The sequence below is a fragment of the Hippocampus comes genome, unplaced genomic scaffold (assembly GCF_001891065.2).
Source record: "Hippocampus comes isolate QL1 unplaced genomic scaffold, H_comes_QL1_v1.1 scaffold445, whole genome shotgun sequence".
Taxonomy (NCBI): domain Eukaryota; kingdom Metazoa; phylum Chordata; class Actinopteri; order Syngnathiformes; family Syngnathidae; genus Hippocampus; species Hippocampus comes.
In genome coordinates this window covers 390,937-409,384 of record NW_017805415.1, presented here as the reverse complement: position 1 = coordinate 409,384, position 18,448 = coordinate 390,937, and the positions used below count along the sequence as shown (strand labels likewise).

At 43.4% G+C, this 18,448-nt stretch overlaps 2 protein-coding genes across 5 annotated transcripts in view; one reads left to right on the top strand and one right to left on the bottom strand.

Moving 5' to 3' along the window:
- The window catches only part of LOC109518166 (gamma-aminobutyric acid receptor subunit beta-3-like), a 66,544-nt gene that overhangs the window by 35,845 nt on the left and 12,251 nt on the right, over positions 1-18,448 (bottom strand). For 2 of the 4 annotated variants that reach the window (XM_019873846.1, XM_019873847.1), the window contains exons 2-4: positions 2,569-2,619; positions 1,328-1,419; positions 1,133-1,200 (exon numbers count right to left, since the gene is read on the bottom strand). In XM_019873846.1, the coding sequence (XP_019729405.1) occupies positions 1,133-1,200; positions 1,328-1,419; positions 2,569-2,619 (211 nt within the window). Of the gene's footprint in view, positions 1-1,132; positions 1,201-1,327; positions 1,420-1,508; positions 2,271-2,568; positions 2,620-18,448 lie in introns of those variants that run through there. The other 2 variants (XM_019873848.1, XM_019873849.1) reach the window with 2 other exon arrangements.
- The window catches only part of LOC109518169 (gamma-aminobutyric acid receptor subunit alpha-5-like), a 30,036-nt gene continuing 15,304 nt past the window's right edge, over positions 3,717-18,448 (top strand). The window contains exons 1-6 of the mRNA XM_019873854.1: positions 3,717-4,225; positions 4,613-4,691; positions 5,345-5,469; positions 7,832-7,899; positions 8,610-8,830; positions 11,825-11,907. Of these exons, the coding sequence (XP_019729413.1) occupies positions 4,210-4,225; positions 4,613-4,691; positions 5,345-5,469; positions 7,832-7,899; positions 8,610-8,830; positions 11,825-11,907 (592 nt within the window). The 5' untranslated portion in view covers positions 3,717-4,209. The remainder of the gene's footprint in view (positions 4,226-4,612; positions 4,692-5,344; positions 5,470-7,831; positions 7,900-8,609; positions 8,831-11,824; positions 11,908-18,448) is intronic.

The following is an 18,448-nucleotide window of genomic DNA, read 5'->3' as shown; positions in this document are numbered from 1 at the left end:
ACATAACCAAGCTGCAATTGTCTGATGTGTTTTCGTAAACAAATCATTTCAGAAGCTCATGGGCCCAGGAGTCAGACAAGACACCTTGCTTCCATCTACTGAACACATGCAATGGCCCTTGTAATTTGTCAGTGCTGGTCTTACTTATTCCATGTAATTTTTTATAGCTGGACCTGAACCAGATATCCTTGCTTAAGTCTTTCAATTCACGCAAGGAGTCTGCAAAACCAGTCAAAGGGGCGAGATTGTGTGAGACGGAGCAATCATATTTCTGATGCAATTTAGGTCATTGTCTGTTTTCAGAGCAGCCTCAAATGTTCAAGAAGAAGAAAAGTACGTACAATAAACGTCTCAGCACAGACAAGCAGCACCTCATTAGTGCAGCCAGTCGGAATTGTCTGATAGCTGTCAGCTGAGTAGGTCTCCTGAGAGCATGCTCCTGTACACTGTTAACTCTCGCTCAAGAGGTTAACAAGCAGCCCCAAGTGTCAGCTATAGGCTTCCGCTGGCTACTCATTGCAAAGGTTAGCAAGATGTATATGCTCCATATAGCACTATTTTCCCATTGAATAAAATGTTTATTTTGGATATAAATCAAGACTACTCTGCTGGATGTCACTTTGGTTGTACCTTTTGCAGGACAAAAGCGAATCTTCCCAAGCTGGAAAACTCGAGTGTCTGCCAATGTTCCAAAAGACAGCCGAGAACCACACCAGTGATAAACCATAGTCTCGACCCTCATCAACGCTCCAACCTCCAATATAACATGTCCACCCTTATGTGGGATAAAAATCTCCATCCCCAGCAATTGCATTATTGCCAGAATTGGCTCGCAGATCTTAAGTTTGAACCTTTTTGTTCCTGGGGCCAACACTGAAGGGAGAATGATGTATTGCGAGAGTGTGAGTGCAGGCATTCAAATGTTCAATGCCAAGAAAACCATCCAATCTGCTACACGTCGCACAGCATAATGGGCTGAAAGGCAATCCTTGATTTAAACTGGCACCGTCACCACTACCGGCTACATTTGTAATTACGAGTGCCGATGCATTTGTGTTTCAGAGCAGGCAAGGCAGGAGCATGGTTTCATGTCAACACAAGCAAGCAGCATTTAGGATGTAGATCCACTCACCATGTTGACTTCAGACACCATATCTATGCTGGCCACGTCTATGCTCATCCCGACTGCTACTGGTGCCCCTGGAAGAGGTTAAATAGCTCGTTATTATGCACGTAGGCCGACACCTCCACACCTGACCAAAACACACTCAATTAAGAACAAAAATTAAAGTAAAAAAATCAAGCTGATGGTGCGGTGGGCGAATACCTCCAAAGTCTGGCCTCAGTCGAATATCGTACCCTTTCAGGAGTTTATCCACCGTCTCCTTCACGAATGACATGTTACCGGGCTCGTTGACACTGAAATGACAAAAGATTCTCGCCGTGACTCGTGCGTCACGCAAACCTGACCAGTAACCTTGACTTAGCGACACGGCGTAAAAGCTCACCTTTTGGCGCAACACACTATGGACCCGACCACCAGTACGGACAAGAGGCGTAATTGGCGAGCCTTGCGCAAAGTCAACATGTTTGCAAGCACACACGACAGCAACAGCGGCGGTGGTGGCGAAATACCAGAATCTCCTCGATCAACACTCTTTCAAATCACAGTCAAATCCATTGATTATCCATGAGAAGAGAAAAGTCGGCTGGAGAAAGAGGGGCGCGCGCGCTTTGAGTCAACTGCTCAATTCGAGAATATGAGCCGACATCGTTTCCCCCGTCCAACACTGGTTCTCTGGTCAGACTGTGGAGGAGCATTGAGCATTCAGCATGAGCGCATATTGATGAGGAGGGTGGACGAGAAAGCCGCTGCCGCCGTTGCTGCTGAAGATGCTGGCGGCGGGGAAGGCACTCGCCTCGTTCAAATGAGAGACAGAGCCTAACATTTGAACGCTGCAAGAAATGCCCACCACTAGCACTAACGGGGGCGTTCCTGCTATTTAGCATGTGAGCCACACCAGTTGTTTCCTCATAAAACCTTTTCCGTTTGCCGTTTTTTTTCTCCAGCGGTTACGTCCAAACTAAGTTTTGAAAGAATGCGTTTAATTCTTGATGTTGGGTGAGTGTGTTATTTGGTTGATAAACCTGATGACATCTTCGACTAGTTTGTTTTCTTTAGTGATAAATCTTAACAACTTCACTGACATTCGTTTTATTTTGGCTTCAGCACGTCTTCTGTGGAGAACAGTATTCCCCCCCCCCGCCCCCCCGACACTTTTTACAGCGTTCCTAACACCATCTGCAAAGCCCCCTCCCCTTTATCGCCTCAAAAAATGGTAGGAGTCAAATACAAACCGGGTTTGGGGGTTCTGGCTGCATTAATCAACCTATTTGATCGTTACTTGTGATTGATCGGCAAATGTTTGTTGCCTGGGTTGTTTCATGATGTTGGCTTTAGCCCATACCCTCTATTATTTATGGTGTGAACTGGAGAATTCCGATAGTCAGACCGGGTGGTTTGGGAGAAGTGTAGTGGATGTGGTATATGTTTATGGACCTGCTTACCCGCTTGTGTCATAGATGGCGAACAACTTCTTGTTTCCGTCAACGGCATTCCTGAAAAAGACACGAATTACACACACGAATTAAGGAGGTGTAGTGAAGCTTTTCAATTTATTGTCTGGATCAATTAAACATCTGCTGTATAGCTGAGAAGATGCCCGCGTATCATTTTTTACTCTTTACATTTTTTGTTCTGGACAGCTCTTGTTGTTTTAATCGTTCTCTTCGCGTGTGCGTCTTTAAGTCTAAAACACTGGAACAAGTACAGTGTGCAGGACAAATATAAAAATGCTTTTTCCCTTGCATCCACAAAAAAAAAAGAAAAAGAAAATGCCTCCCTCCCCTGTCCTTTCCTTCTCTCTCCCCCGATCAATGGTCACTCCAGAGGAGCTCTCCACTGCCCACGCGGTGCTGAAGTCAGCCTCCCCAGAGGAAACAGGCGCGTGGTTCTATAGCTCCGTTTCAGTCTTCCTTTATCTTCGAACGTATCTTATAAAGGTGAACGGCAGGAGGATACATTTCAAACACCAAACTGTATTCAACGAATCATGGAACACGGCTACCCTCTTATGGCAACCATCAGGATGAGTTTGCTGGATGGACTTTTTTCTCGGCAGCTCTAACACCATACAGAAAATGCTCACAAAAATTTGGTTGAATTAGTAGAGCAAAATTAAGCCTTCCACCAGTACACCACTAAATGGAATCCACATTCATGAAATCGTTTCCACATAACGTTTAGTAGGCCTTTATATCCTAACATTGGAGTTTTTAATCATTAAATTTATACAAATTAAATGTCATTATTTTCTTCCGTACGTTCAGGTTTTTGTGAGAAGAAAAGAAGCAGAAGAAGCAGAAGAAGTTTTTTAACTTGTTAAAATACTGTATTAGACTATATATGTTATGTTTTAAAGCTAAGTTGCTGAAATAAATAGTTATGCTGTTGGATAAATCATTCAACTGATACTGCCTGTCTGTTTTTGTAGCTACTACAGTAGCTTCTACTTTATATCTTTGGTTGTTGTCATTCTGACTGGCCCATCATCAGAAGATTATTTAACCTGTTTTTAATGTCAAAATAAAACAGTTTAATTTGATTTTGAACGAATACATGCTCTAATTAATTACATTAGGCTAAGTAGAGCATTGCGTTTGAAGGTTTCGAACAAAGTCTTGTGACTATGTGACCCCCTTCTGTCCTTCCTTTGCGTCCTTTCCAACCAATGGGAAGAAGCATTTGTGAGCAAATTATTGACCTCCATTGCAGCACTTTTATTTCATCTCCACCACCAGTCGGCGTCATACCGAACGGCAGCGACTAGCGTGGAGTCACTTCAATGTTCTCGGAGAAGTAGTGCCGGAGTGCAGCTGAGGCAGCACCTCGTGAGCAGACGCCGTGCGCAGCAAGGAGTAAGGAGTGCGACCTCACACGAGAGAGATGTAACATATTACCCCAACCACGTCTGACAAGTACCAAAAGGAAGGAGTGGAGCGGAGAGAGAGGGGGAGCGAGGGTGACAGCGTGCCAACAGACGAAAAGGGGACAAGCGACAAGCCCGGGAATTCGGCGACTGGACCGGTCCAGAAGATCTTCATCCCTCCTCGGGGAGAGGGACTGAACAGCCCAAACAACTGTGAAGGATGGAGCAGCATTCAGGTATTTTTGCTCTCCGTCTCTCTACAATTGGAGCTGCTGTCAAATGGTGGTGAGGATTTTGAGGAGGTCGCGAACGAAGAGAGTGTCGGGGCACGGAGATGCATGGCTTCAAGCAGAGAGAGAGTGGTGACCCTGGAGTGAATTTTGTGCTGGATGTGTTACCGTGCTGCGGTGAAATTATTTCCCCCGTGGGTGCATGATGCCCGCCAAGTGTGGCGAGACGTGAAAGAGTTGCAGCCTCACTGAGAACAGGTTTGATAAGTGATTCCTTTGAGGGGGAAACAGTTTATCAAGTTGGCGAGTCTCCCCTGAGTTTACAAGATGTGTTGGGCAAAATGTTGATTTTTGTGGTGCAGTTTGATGTGTTGTTGTTTGTGCATGTTCCAGCCGCGAAGAAAGTGAGCAGGATGTCAGCCTGCATGGCGTGGCTTCGACTTACTCTCCTTCTGAGTGGATGCCACAATGGGTAAACTAAACTTTAACTTGAATGCATCACGCCCAAATAAGCATCCTTACAGCCACTGGAGCGACTAAGTATAAGATTTCCAAAAGCAATATCGACTGTCAGGAATTTAGGTGTATTCTAAAACTAATTTGATAAAGGAAGCGCTTGGATGTCAGAGGACAATTCGCTGAGCTTTCCTTTCAGCTCTGCCTCCTTCTTACTGATTGATGACACAACACACACTGTTACACCCTGCCTTAAGTGCACAAGGATCCTTGGCCGTGCTGTCAGTAAATCAACAGAATAGTCCAATCTCATCAGTGGCTCATCAAACACCTTCAAGTATGACTCAGGAGCATGCTTTCAATTTTGTACAGGTAACTGTTCTACATTATTTTTCATGTGGTCTCAAATGAGTGTCACCTAAAGGAGCATTCAGTCTTCTGAATTTGAGGAAAGATACTTTTGAAATAGATTTTTGGAAACATTTTTACAAGCTGAAGCTGAAATTGTCCCAACTCGTGGTTACAGGCAATGCATGTGCTTACTAATTCAACACATCTGTTGGCCAGGCAGTGGATCACGTTTAACCACACAACATTTGACACGCCCGCACTTTAACTAACATAAGGTGGTTAACTGACAGGTGTTTGACCACAACTCTGCCCTCGCAGAGGCTGTCAATCCTCCCCGGGGGCTCAAAAGCAGGCGGCCGCCAGCGACAACAGCACAGTGTTCACCAGGATCCTGGATGGGCTCCTTGATGGTTATGACAACAGGCTGCGGCCTGGCCTTGGAGGTTAGAGCAGCCGTCTATCTATCTATCTATCTATCTATCTATCTATCTATCTATCTATCTATCTATCTATCTATCTATCTATCTATCTTTCTATCTATCTATCTATCTATCCATCCATCCATCCATCCATCCATCCATCCATCCATCCATCCATCTGTCCGTCTGTCTGTACATTTCTGCATTCTATACGCCTGTCCCTCCGTCCGTCCATCCGCCTGTCTGTCTGTGTCATTTGAATTCCACTGTATCGCCGAAATTCTCTCTTGGCACTTCTGAGAGCCTGTTGACATTTTCACTTGTCATTTTGGGGAAATGCAAAGCACTGGCGGGTGAATGCTTGCGTCACTCGCTGCAAGCAGAACCTGAGTGTTCTCATCACAATGTTTGCCTTGACAACAGGAGCAAAAGATTTGACACACGTTGCCATTTATAGATTTTTTTTTTTCTATGAGGTGAGAAACTGAAAGCTTTTAATTTTCACTAACCTGAAGCTAACAACACAATGATCTCTTAATGTGCATTGTTATTCTTTGTCCCCGTGTAGTTATTTTATACATCGTGCATATATGAATACATGCACTGTCAAGATGACTCTATATACAGTGAGGCTGATTTATACTGAATGGCAAAAGCTCGCCGTCACATCCTCGTAACAATCGCTCTCCTTGACGAGATAGTACATACAGGTAATACAGAGGCAGAAAACATTCAAGGCCTCAGTCCACCACTGGAAAACAAGTGCCGCTTATTACATGCAAGCAATCTGAGCTTGCGACAAACAAAATGATGTGCATTGAGGAGGAATTTTGATGGTTTTTATACACTTTCCCATATTTTATTATGGCATCATTCTTATGTCATACACCTCACAGGTAAAAAAAAAAAAGTCAACATTTCGTGATCCTGATAAATTCTGTTGCTACAAATGACCATGTTGATACTTAAAAATGAGGCAGTATTTTTGAACTGGAACAGGGGTAGGGAACTCCGGTTCCTCAAGAGCCATTGCTTGCCTGTTTTAGATCTCTCTCTACTTCAACACACCCAATTTAAATGATCAGCTCATCAGCAAGCTCTCTCGAGGCCTGAAACCATATGAACAATTGAATCAGGTGTGTGGGAGTAGGGCGGGATCTAAAACAGGCAGGGCATGGCTCTCGAGGAACCGAAGTTACCTACCCCCAAACTAGAAGGACTCGATTGACACCCAAAGTTTTTTTTGTTTTTTTTTTGTTCTGTGCAAAGGCTTGCTATAATCATAGGCACCTATTCATGAAATTGCTATTCAGCCATGTTTTTATTGAATGGGGCTTGGCTGTAACTGTAACATATTGTGATAAATTGTCTTTCAGTTCAGATTCAGCTATTCAGGATCAGCAGTGGCAAATAAATACATACCTACATACAATAGTTGCGGCTTATTACAAACACTAGGGCAGTGGTTCTTAACCTTATTAGATGCACCCAACCCAACCAGTTCATATGCACATTCATCAAGCCCTTTATTCCTGAAAAATAAAAATTCAAAAAGTGTTCTTTCTGTTTTGCCGGTGCGAGACTAGAGTTGCTCAACTTTTCATGACAAATGATGCAGATAGGATGCTGAGTCCCATCACGTTCCGTGATGCATGTGAATCCATGTGGTACATATTCATTTGACCACTTTGTTTTTTTTGCTCGACATAGTTAGCATGTATTAAAACATTCTAAAAAAATATCACACAACGTACGATCACGACAGTCACACGTTGACTACTGAGCGAACTAAATTTCCCGCAGCACTGATTGGACAAGCAATGTAATGTGATCATCTGCAGCCAGTGATGGCCAAACGAACGTGTCATAACTAATTGACATCTTGAGTCGGATGTGTCTTAACCTCCATGGCAGAGGCTCCGTCGAACCCCTGAGACTGAACCACTGGGGTTCGATTGAACCCAGGTTAAGAACCATTGCACTAGGGTAAATACAATGCTTTTTAAATAATGCTTGACTGTTCAATACAGTAAAATACATCTTCATCCATGGTAATGTGTGTCAAAAGTTGTGAATATACTTTTGTTTTGTCCAAGCCTTCTTTGTGTTGTCTTTATAACACATAGTAACTTGTACTGTATTTGTTTTATTTTAGTGCTGCTGTTTTAATTTGTGTAGTAATTCTTTCCAGTTTTTTTTTTCATGCTCCCTCCTCTTTTTTTTAAAAATTGAATCTAAGCTCTTAGCAAACAGTTGGATTTGCATTGGATAATTTCTTGAATGTATCTTTTTCCTCTTCTACAATAAATAAATAAATAAATAAATGCTTCGATCGTGTTCCAAATTTAGGCCCAGTTGTGAAGCTTTCTCCATGTTCTCTCAACAGAGAACGTCACAGAGATCAAGACAGATATTTTTGTCACAAGCTTTGGCCCAGTGTCTGACACAGAAATGGTGAGTTGTCCTTCATAGAGGTCATCGAGTTGTAGTTAAGTTCTTCCTACTGATTCTGTTCCCATGATGACGCTTTAATATCTTGATGGCCCTCTCCAACTTGTTCCAAATGATTAATTTCCTTAATGAACTCATCTCTTGACCTTAATGAACTAATCTCTTATGAACCTTCAAGTGTTGAAGCAAAATTAAAAAAAAAACAAAGAAGTGCCTTCTGTCATGACATTTTTAGAAGGTGTTCAATTACCAATGAACGAGAGTGTAATATTGACAGAGGTGTGGATGCATCATGGGTATTCATCACAATCTAGTCTAACGCAGCGTATGGCGCCAGTTGTCAGGAAACGGTCTGGACCATTTTCCAAAACCAAAAATACACAGATACAAGCAGTAAAAACTAGCTTGTTTCGTCTTTGTGTCCCAGAGTTTGTGATAAATTAGAGTGTGGTTTGTGCCTTTGATGGGTGTCTCACATGAAGTGTGTGAAATGTAAGGTTAGTTTGCTTGATGAAATATATGACCTTTTAAATCTTTGGAGGAAATAAGGGTCAGAGTCCATATTTCACAGGCTAATATTCCTCACGGGTTCCCACTCCTCAGTTTGAGCTCTTCCAATGTCAGTCAGAGTGGATTTTAGAAAGCTGAGCGGAAGAACAGTCTCTAATGTTGTTGGTCATATTTTTCTCATTCTCTTTGGTGTTTCCTCCCAGGAATACACCATTGATGTGTTCTTCCGTCAGACTTGGAAGGACGAGCGCCTGTGCTTCAAAGGGCCGATGGAGAAGTTGTCCTTGAACAACCTGCTTGCCAGCAATATTTGGACACCAGACACATTCTTCCTCAATGGCAAGAAGTCCATTGCTCACAACATGACCACACCAAACAAGCTGCTGAGGCTCACTGATGATGGCACTCTGCTTTACACTATGAGGTGGGTCTTAATTCACATAATTTATCAATATTGATAGATTCAAAAATAATATCCCTAGCAAAGAGTAGTTCTTGAAAAGAAGAGGTCAACTGAAAACAGTTTTGGAGTTAGAAGACATTCTTTGAATGAAACAACAGCGTCATCCAGTGGTTGTTTTTGGACCTGCCGTCAACAATCTCGTTTACAGTAAAAGCAAAGGGAATGGCGCAATATAAATGCACTTACTCCGGCGCATATTCGTTGGAATTACTAATATTCAATATTTTTTTTTCCTTTGAATTTTCAGATGCCCATCTCATTGTTAAAATATTTTAGACATGATTCCTGTAAATGTTGGAGTTGTGGTTAGCAAAGAGTCAGAAAAGTATGGCCTGTGAATGTTATGTGATAGTTTCTAGATTGTGATTCTACATCTGCTCTTCTATTATGGGATCTCAGTGCTGCTTTTGACACTGTTGATCACCACATTCTATTGGACAGGCTCAAGAACTATTTTGGTATGTCAGGACTGGTGCTGAATTGGTTGGGTTCTTATTTGCCCGAGAGATCTCAATACATGTTATTGATTGATTTATTTATTTGTATTTAACAATGTATTTTCTTTTTCGTGACCAGTTGAATGTGAGGTACCACAAGGCTCTCTCCTTGGCCCACTGTTTTTTTTTTCATTTTATCTGGAACCGTTGGGTCAAATGATGCGCTCATTTAGGTTTGTATTTCATTGTTCCGCTGATGACTTGCAATTATATGCCAGTTACCACAGCAAATTGGTCTGCTGTTGACACACTCACATCTTGTTTTAGCTGCCGTAAGGTCCTGATTATCATTAGTAAGGACTGAAACTATTATAATTGGACCGTTAGAACATCTTAACCATCCTTGACCCTGCCTCTTGTGACTGTACAATTGCTTGCAAGGATAAGGTGAAAAAAAAAAAACCTTGTGGTTTTATTTGATCAAAACCCCTTTTGATCAAACTCTCTCATTCGAGGCCCATATAAAAGAGGCAACATCTGGGTTTTTTACCACGTTAGTAAAATGAGATCACACCAATCCTCACAATGTAAGGTTTTTTAGACAAAGGTTTTGTCATTTCTAGATTAGATTGTTGCAGTGCTCTATTATTTGATTGAACTAAAAAAAGTCTCAAAGATCTTTTGTCCAAAATGCGGCAGCTCGACTCATTGAGATATGATCATACTACCCCATTACAGTATTAGCCTCCCTACGTTGTCTTCCTGTTCACATTTGAGCAGATTGCTGCTATTAACCTACACGGTTTTTAGAGGTTTAGCAGCAGTGTACTTAAACAAAATTGTTGACATTTACTTTGTACCTTCCCATCTCTGTGATCAGAAGGGAGCAGCCATTTTACTGTTTTGAAAGTTAGGAAACTATTAAAACGCGTGTGCCCCAATGCTATGGAATGCTCTCCCCCTCAAAACCAGGCAAGACTGCGCAGTTGAGACTTGAAAAACCAAACTCAAGACCCATCTTTTTACTCTTACATTTATCTGATAGCTTGTGTTCTGTTTTAAGGATGTCGTTTTATTTGTCTTGTTTCTCTGTTTTTATTTTTCTTTGTTGTTTTTACTCTTTATTTCGAATGAAATGTTTTTGTTGTGTTGTATTTTTTTTACTCGTTTTTGGTGATCTGTACAGCGCTCTGATGAAAAGCTCATTATAAATACCTTTATTCTCATTCTTATTATTCTTATTGTTGTTGTTGTTATGTATTTATTTATTTGCAATTTCAAAAAGCTTTCAACCATTACTGCAATCAGAAAATCAAGGACACATGAAAAAGATAAATGAAGTAAGACATTCCTTGTACTTTTTGCACTCCTTGAGTTGTTTTGAACAGACACAGTAATGCAATTGGTTAATCTTGCACTGGTGTGGAATGCAATTGCCTCATATCATTTTCGTTCATTTGAGTCATATAATTGGGAGGCCTTCTGCTGCGTCTGTGCGCAAGATGTGTCGTAACATTGAAAGCAACATGTCCCATGTGGATTTCAGCACAACTTCGATAAACAGTTATTAGATTAGTGTAAAGCTCCTGGGAAAAATAAGGTTCCTTAGAATGAGGTTAAGGTATTGCTTTGTGCTCCACTGAATAAGTAAAGTTCACTGACCTTAATTAAACCATTGTATCACTGAAATTCTGTATATTATCATGTAAAGCACAGGATTATATAAGATAAGATAAGAAACCCTTTATTATTCTCGCAATGGAGAAATTCCCAATTTACAGCAGCAAAGTCATGAAAGGAAGAAGTAGAAGAACAAAATGTAGGAGCTGCTGGAAAGGCAGCCACTCTCGCGGCGCCATCTTGAAGTCAAAATAACAAAATAACACAACACAACACATAAGACACAGACAGTCATGCAATCTTAATCACTTTTCCTGCATACACTTTGTTGTTTGAAGCAGTTATAGATGAAAGAGGAGAGGATCAAAGTGTCCTTTCACCCTTTATCCCAGGGAATTTTACTGTATATCCTGTTAAACTCCTTCTTCTGAACACCTTACTAACTTATATGAATTAATTACAGCCTATGTTCATACTGCAAAAAAAGAATCATGAGGAATCTAAAACTCAAAATTGTAAGCATCTTCTGCTCTAGTGGAAAAATTGCCCTTGTGCAGTTGATCTATTACTAGCTATTTATTTGCTTTTGTGAAGCATAGAGAGAGAGAGAGAGAGAGAGAGAGAGAGAGAGAGAGAGAGAGAGAGAGAGAGAGAGAGAGTGGTAATATAGATAGAGATAAGAGATAGAGAGAGAGAGAGAGAGAGAGAGAGAGAGAGAGAGAAACAGAGAGAGAAACAGAGACAGAGTGACCACCAGGTGGCGGGGCTGTCATCTCAAGTACAACATGGAAATGAAGAAAATTGAAGCACCATTATTGCCACCATCAGGCGTGCTTCTACATTTTTTTTTTGCCTGTTGTGAAAAGAGTCACTGTTTCTTGTTTCCATTTCACCTCAGACTGACAATATCAGCCGAATGTCCCATGCAACTGGAGGATTTCCCCATGGACGCCCACGCCTGTCCTCTCAAGTTTGGCAGCTGTGAGTAAATAATGTTTGGTTCACTCTCACATCAGTAAAGTCACACGAAGAATATGCGCAAATTGTCTAACTTTAGCTGCAGGTAGAATTCAGACGTCGATGTCAAACTTGACGAACTTCATTTATCGACGTCCATCTTGACAGTTTTGTTTGTCAATTCCTATTGGCAATGAAAAGCTGGTCACTAAATACTGGCACAACGGCTATACATTTTTAGCCAGCATTTAATTTAATGTTATTGGTTTGTACGTGCTGTAATCATAAAATAACATAAAAAAATTTAAACCTTTGAATACTGTTCGAAATGGGTGTACGGTTAGGAGTGACGAGACAAAACAGAGCGAATTGTGTCAGAAATGCAATGTTAAAAAAGTAGTCATTGACTTTGTTACTTATGAGCGTCATCTGTAGAGTAGTGATTTATTCAAGACAACTAATTACATTGTGCTCAAATGAGCAAAAACAGACTAAAGTGTTTTCTCCCACAATCTTTGACTGGGATAAAATGTAAAAGTTTCGGAAAAGGTTGGTTTGAAGTGAGGAAACACTACCAGTGAGAATTATGATTTGTGTGTCTTGTAGTTCATTGAACTGTATTTGATCAGTCATTTGAGCTTCGTGGGGAGTCGTACATAAGTAGTGTTGGCAAGTCAGTGAAGAAGTACGGATTACTGAATATTAACCACCCAAATTAGGCCACCCTTCAGTAGGGATTGCCCATAATAATTTGGCCTGTGTGCTTGTCCGACTGACGAGGGCGTGTTTAACACTGCAGTGACCCCTGGAGGGTTAATAAAAACAGATCTGGCCAAATGCCACACCTTCCGAGCTTCTTGAGCTAAAAAGATGAAGTGCTTATCTCCAGATTTCTCTGAGACACCGTCCAGCCACTGTCACTGCGTATGTGAAGTACATTTGACTACAATCCAATTACAGTGTAAGGGGCCACTTGGGATTCCTAGGGCAACCTCGTACCTAATCACCTTAGTGCAATGCCCTGCAGGTGAGAGGTGTGTGCACTTCAGCAATAATCTGCTGTATGATATTTTAGCAGCCATTATGCACAAAACATGCTTTTGATGAGGTTTTCTGACCAACGTTTAAAGGTTCCACTATGTTTTTGTTTTGTTGTTTTTAATTTCATTTTTTTCCTGTAAGCTTTGATTGGGACGGCTATATAATTTGGAAATAATCAGGATGTGCTACATAATTTGACATGGAAAAGAGCTTTACTCTGATTGGTTAGGTCCCAATATGTGGGCAACTTGTGGCCACGATTTATCTTCGTTGTGTTGGCACAGCAGAAATTCATCAGGCCATCGGCAGAATTGTTGTTGGCCGCAGTGCGCTCTGAGGTGGCCACGGCAAGGCAATTTTTTCACCTCCGTGGTGAGCCCCGGTGACCTGGTGGCCATGCCATGATCACTCTGGCGGACTGAGCAGCACGAATAAGGCCTTTTTTTTTTTAATATCGGTACACCTACATGGTGACGCGCTGCGACCTGATGGCCGTTCAGCACGCGCTCTTGCCGAATTCAAATCTGTTCGTTTCTGCACGCCTTTGCCTTTCAAAGGCTATTGTATGAAAATGACGAACCGCGCAGATGTCAACGTTAAACCATGTCACAGACTAATGTTGTGCATAAAAACAGTGGGAACATTTGGGATTTTGATTGCATGGGAGCTCATCGCCCGTTTTAACGTTCGTTCATATTCATCACAATGCACTTGACAGTGTGCAAAGAGAACGTTGGAGTAAACAGTTGACAGCACTAAGCATTGGTGTCTCTCAATCTTTCATTTTCTGCTGTTATGAAAAATGGCTCAAATCGAACTCCAGTCTGTCTCTCCACGCCTCATCTGTCTGTGATTTGATAATTCAACTCCTGACTCCCAAGGCACAGAGCATGGCTTTATTTTGCAGCCACAGCAATTAGCCTCATGTAACCTACCAAAAAACCGTTTCAAGATCATTTTATTTGTTGATGAATTTTTTGCATGTAAGACAAGCATACAATTAGCACCGCCATTAATTTTGCTTTTAACATAAGATTCAAAATGAATATATCATTTACTGGACCTTAATTTTATCTGCAAGGGTTTCCTTAATCTGGGGATGTTTAAACATCACAGTAATTTATGAGCAAAAAAAGAACAAATGTTCCCCACTATTGCATATGTTTATCCAATGGTTGTGCAAATTAAAGCAAGCAAAGAGCCGCTCTAATTTTGGCCAAGGTAAATTCCATTAATCTCTGACTCTCTCCTGCACAACCTAAATCCTAATTTAGCTGCGAGCCTTTCAACAGTCAGTTCATGCATGGATAAATCACTAAAATTCATACAGTGTCTTGTTCAGCATGCCCATTTTTTTTTTTTGCTTTGCTGAATGCATATCGGAGGGGGTACTCCGACTTTGGATTCATGCAAAGAGACACTTTGAGCAAATCAAAATTTTGCGTCGTCAAATGTGTTCTGGGACCAAAGCTGTGTTCAAATATTTGTTGTCTGGGAAACAACATCGTGAGACTGAACAGAGGAGATGACAAAATATGTATCCTTGATATTTCCGACACACAAAGACGGTTTAGGAAGTGAGAAGTCTGGCAACCTTTTTGGCACACATTGTTCAGCACTTGGTGTAAATTGTGAGAAAGTTGGCACACGTATGACATCGTGCCTGCCAAAGTCATTAGCTCTTCTTGAGAGCCACGCAAATCAGTGGAAATCCGTTACTCCAATCTAACTCTCATCCAAGTAAAGCCACAGCCACACAAGCCTCCAGCAGGCAGGTGAGCATTAACACAATAAATGTATGTATTTATTACAAACGGCCTTCCTCATAAAGATGCTGGGTTTGTTCATTTGTTCATCTGCAGAGTGTACAAGCTGTCATCATCTGGGAAAGTGTTTATTTGGATAATTCTCCATCCATCCGTCCAACAAAACGAAATATTCGTTCGTCTTCGGGCAGTAGGCGGGGGACACCCTGAACTGGTTGCCAGCCAATCGCAGGGCCTACAGAGACCAACAAATCATCCGCGCTCACACTCACTCCTAGGGACAATTTAGAGTGTGCAATCAGCCTACCATGCATGTTTTTGGAATGTGGGAGGAAACCAGAGAACCCGGAGAGAACCCACGCAGGCCCAGGGAAAACATACAAACTCCACACAGGGAGGCCAGAGCTGGGATCAAACCCACGACCTCTGCACTGTGAGGTTGACATACTATCCACGAGACCACCGGGCCACCCAAAATGAAATAGTTCAGTCATAATAAAATACAGGAGGACACCTGGTTCCGAACACCTGAGTATTCTCTTCAGGCATTCACCAAATAACATTCAGAGTATTATCATGAATCGTGATGTACAGAAGTTAGGCTTACAATCACAGCAATGTTTTTTTTTTCTTGATGGACTTTGCTTTCAATTCATTGTTGATGGTTTTGCAGGCATGATGCAGATGAATCTTTGAGCAGCACTCTGAGATTCACCTTATGAGAGCAAACTTATAACTTCATTCTTATCCGTGAAATGTGCATTTCGAGCTTGTTCTTATTTACTTATTGGGGCAACCGCACGCCACACACTGAGGCATTTTTGCCAAAGATACAAAATAATAATGTGAAAAAGCCATCGAGAAAACAATGTATTCAAGTTAGGCAAGTTTAGACAGTGGCGCCGCAAGATGACCACCATTGGCTCCATTACTCGCTACAGTGAGAAAGGCGACATCAGCGGTCCAGGTTATAATATACATCTGTGCTCACACGTCCATATCATACTATACAAACATCAGTAGAGGAAGGAAAGATATTCATGCTTTTAAGATGGAACTACATTCAGTGACTATGTTTAGATGCAGTCAATATTCAGGTCAAAATTTCTATTTCGGAAACATTCGGAATAATCCATTTACATGTGCGTGTGCCGATCCCGCATTTGAGTAACCCGATGTAAATGGCAACGCATGGACGTTGTGACGCTAATAGACGTAATTTCCACTGAATGCTTTCGACCGTCAATAAAACTCATTGTGTTTAAGTCACGGACCACAGGAATGAAGCAGTGTTTCTTCTCGCTCCAAAAGTGTGCTGCTGGCCTGTGTCTCTGAGATGAGCCATCATTGTTTACCTCTGCTTGTGTATTTCCGGCGAGTTGCGCGCCCAACATACAGATTACATATACAAACGTAAATATGTTTCTGGATACACGCTGTGTACTTCTTGCACTACAAAGACCAAGATTCCTTGCATAAAGAGCAAGCGCATGCGCGGAACACAACCCGATGCCCATTTCAATGGAGGTAATCCAATCGCGTTTATATGACCAAATATTCGGGTTGGAAAAGTGGTACAAAGAACATATTTGGGTTTTTGCGCGCATTTACATGGCCTTGGGGACCCGGGGTAGAATAGGTCCCTAGCACCCCCCTTGCTGTTCGTAAGAGGCGACAAATGGGGCGAGTCGTTTGCCGCGAGTTGCGACCCGTGGGGTGGGAGGAGCTCCTTAGCCTTGGTCGGCAATCTTCCTTCGGGAGTAAACCCAGAGGCCAAATCCGGAGTTGAAGTCCCTAAGGCGGTGCGTTGTGAAACTCTCTCAGGGTCCCGGCAACTCCTGCGAGGACGTCGATGCCAAACTGCTTGGCCCCTGCCCTTCCCTTGGACAACATCAACGGCGTGGAGAGGGGGGGATCTAGCGCATGGGCAACGTCAGGTCCTCCATACACACCTGCCCAGGCTTGTGCCCTGGAGAGGACACTCCAGCGTCATTGTGTGACGACACAACACGAGGAGTGGCAGATACCAGTGATAAGTCAGTGCTCAATTGGTGTAGAGCTAGGCGCTAGGGGTCACTCCTGACAGTGGGAGGGGGCCTCATACCCCCACTGGGTAGCTACTGCCCGCTTCAAGCCACGTCATTATGTGACGACACAACACGAGGAGTGGCAGATACCAGTGATAAGTCAGTGCTCAATTGGCGTAGAGCTAGACGCTAGGGGTCACTCCTGACAGTGGGAGGGGGCCTAGCTACCCCCACTGGGTAGCTACCGCCCGCTTCAAGCCGGGCAGCCCCCGGACAGTAAGGTGCTACCCCGCCTCAGTTCACTTTCCTTACTGGGTGCGTAGGGATTAGGACCAAGAATAGTTTGAAAGGTGGACTGTAGAACCGATGCACCAGGAAACAACAAAAGAAACACAACAAGGAGCAAGCCCTTGTTAAAACTTGCAACATGGAATGTCAGGACAATGACAACCGGTCTGACGTCAGACATAATGGACATCAGCGATGCCCGCAAGACAGCAGTGATCAACAACGAGCTGCTGAGACTCAGCATTGACATTGCTGCGCTGCAAGAAACCCGCCTCGCCGAAACTGGATCTCTTCCGGAGAAAGACTACACCTTCTACTGGTGCGGGAAAGCTGCCGACGAGACCAGAGAGCACGGCGGTGGTTTCGCGGTTAAGAACTCCCTGCTGAGCATGATAGAGCCTGGTGAAGAAGGGACTGAGAGGACTCTCACCTTGCGACTTCACACTACAGTCGGCACTGTCACCCTGTTCAGCGTCTACGCCCCTACTCTATACTCCACGCAGGAGGTGAAAAACAAGTTTTACGACCAGCTGTTGGCAGCCATCCAGAAAATTCCATCCACCGACCAACTTGTTCTTCTTGGGGACTTCAACGCCCGCGTCGGATCCGACCACACATCATGGCCCAGTTGCCTTGGCCCTTGGGGAGTGGGTGACATGAACAACAACGGACAACGTCTCCTGGAACTGTGCACACTTCAAGACCTGTGTGTCACCAACAGCTTCTTCCAGAGCAAGCCGCAGCACAAGGTGTCCTGGCGCCACCCCCGCTCAAAGCGCTGGCACCAACTGGACCTCATCTTGACCCGCCGCAAGCAGCTAAGCAGCATTCTCATCACACGCTCCTACCACAGCGCTGACTGCGACACAGACCACTCCTTGGTCTGCTGCAAGATCCGACTCCAGCCCAAGAAGCTGCACCGAGCCAAGCCACCAAGCAAGCCCCGCATCGACACAGCCAAGGCAAACCATGTGGACATGGTGGAAGCACTCGCCCGGCACCTGAAAGACGCCCTGGAGAAGAAACCACCAGAAGGAAACGCGGAACAGAGGTGGGACCTCCTCCACAACACCATCCACGACATTGCCTTTTCCATCTTCGGCAAGAGAACAAGGAAAAGCCAGGACTGGTTTGAGGCAAACGTGACGGAACTCAGTGCCGTGATGGAAGCGAAGCGCACAGCACTGCTGAAGCATCACCAGCATCCCTCCCAGTCCACACTGCAGGCTCTCCGAGCTGCCAGAAGTCAAGTCCAGTCTACAGCGAGGCGCTGTGCCAACAAGTACTGGATGGATCTCTGTGACGGCATCCAACGAGCCGCAGACACCGGCAACATCAGAGGCGTCTATGACGGGATCAAGAAAGCCATAGGCCCTTCACACGGCAAGACAGCCCCCCTCAAGTCGAAGACAGGCGAGACTATCACCGACCGGCGCGAGCAGA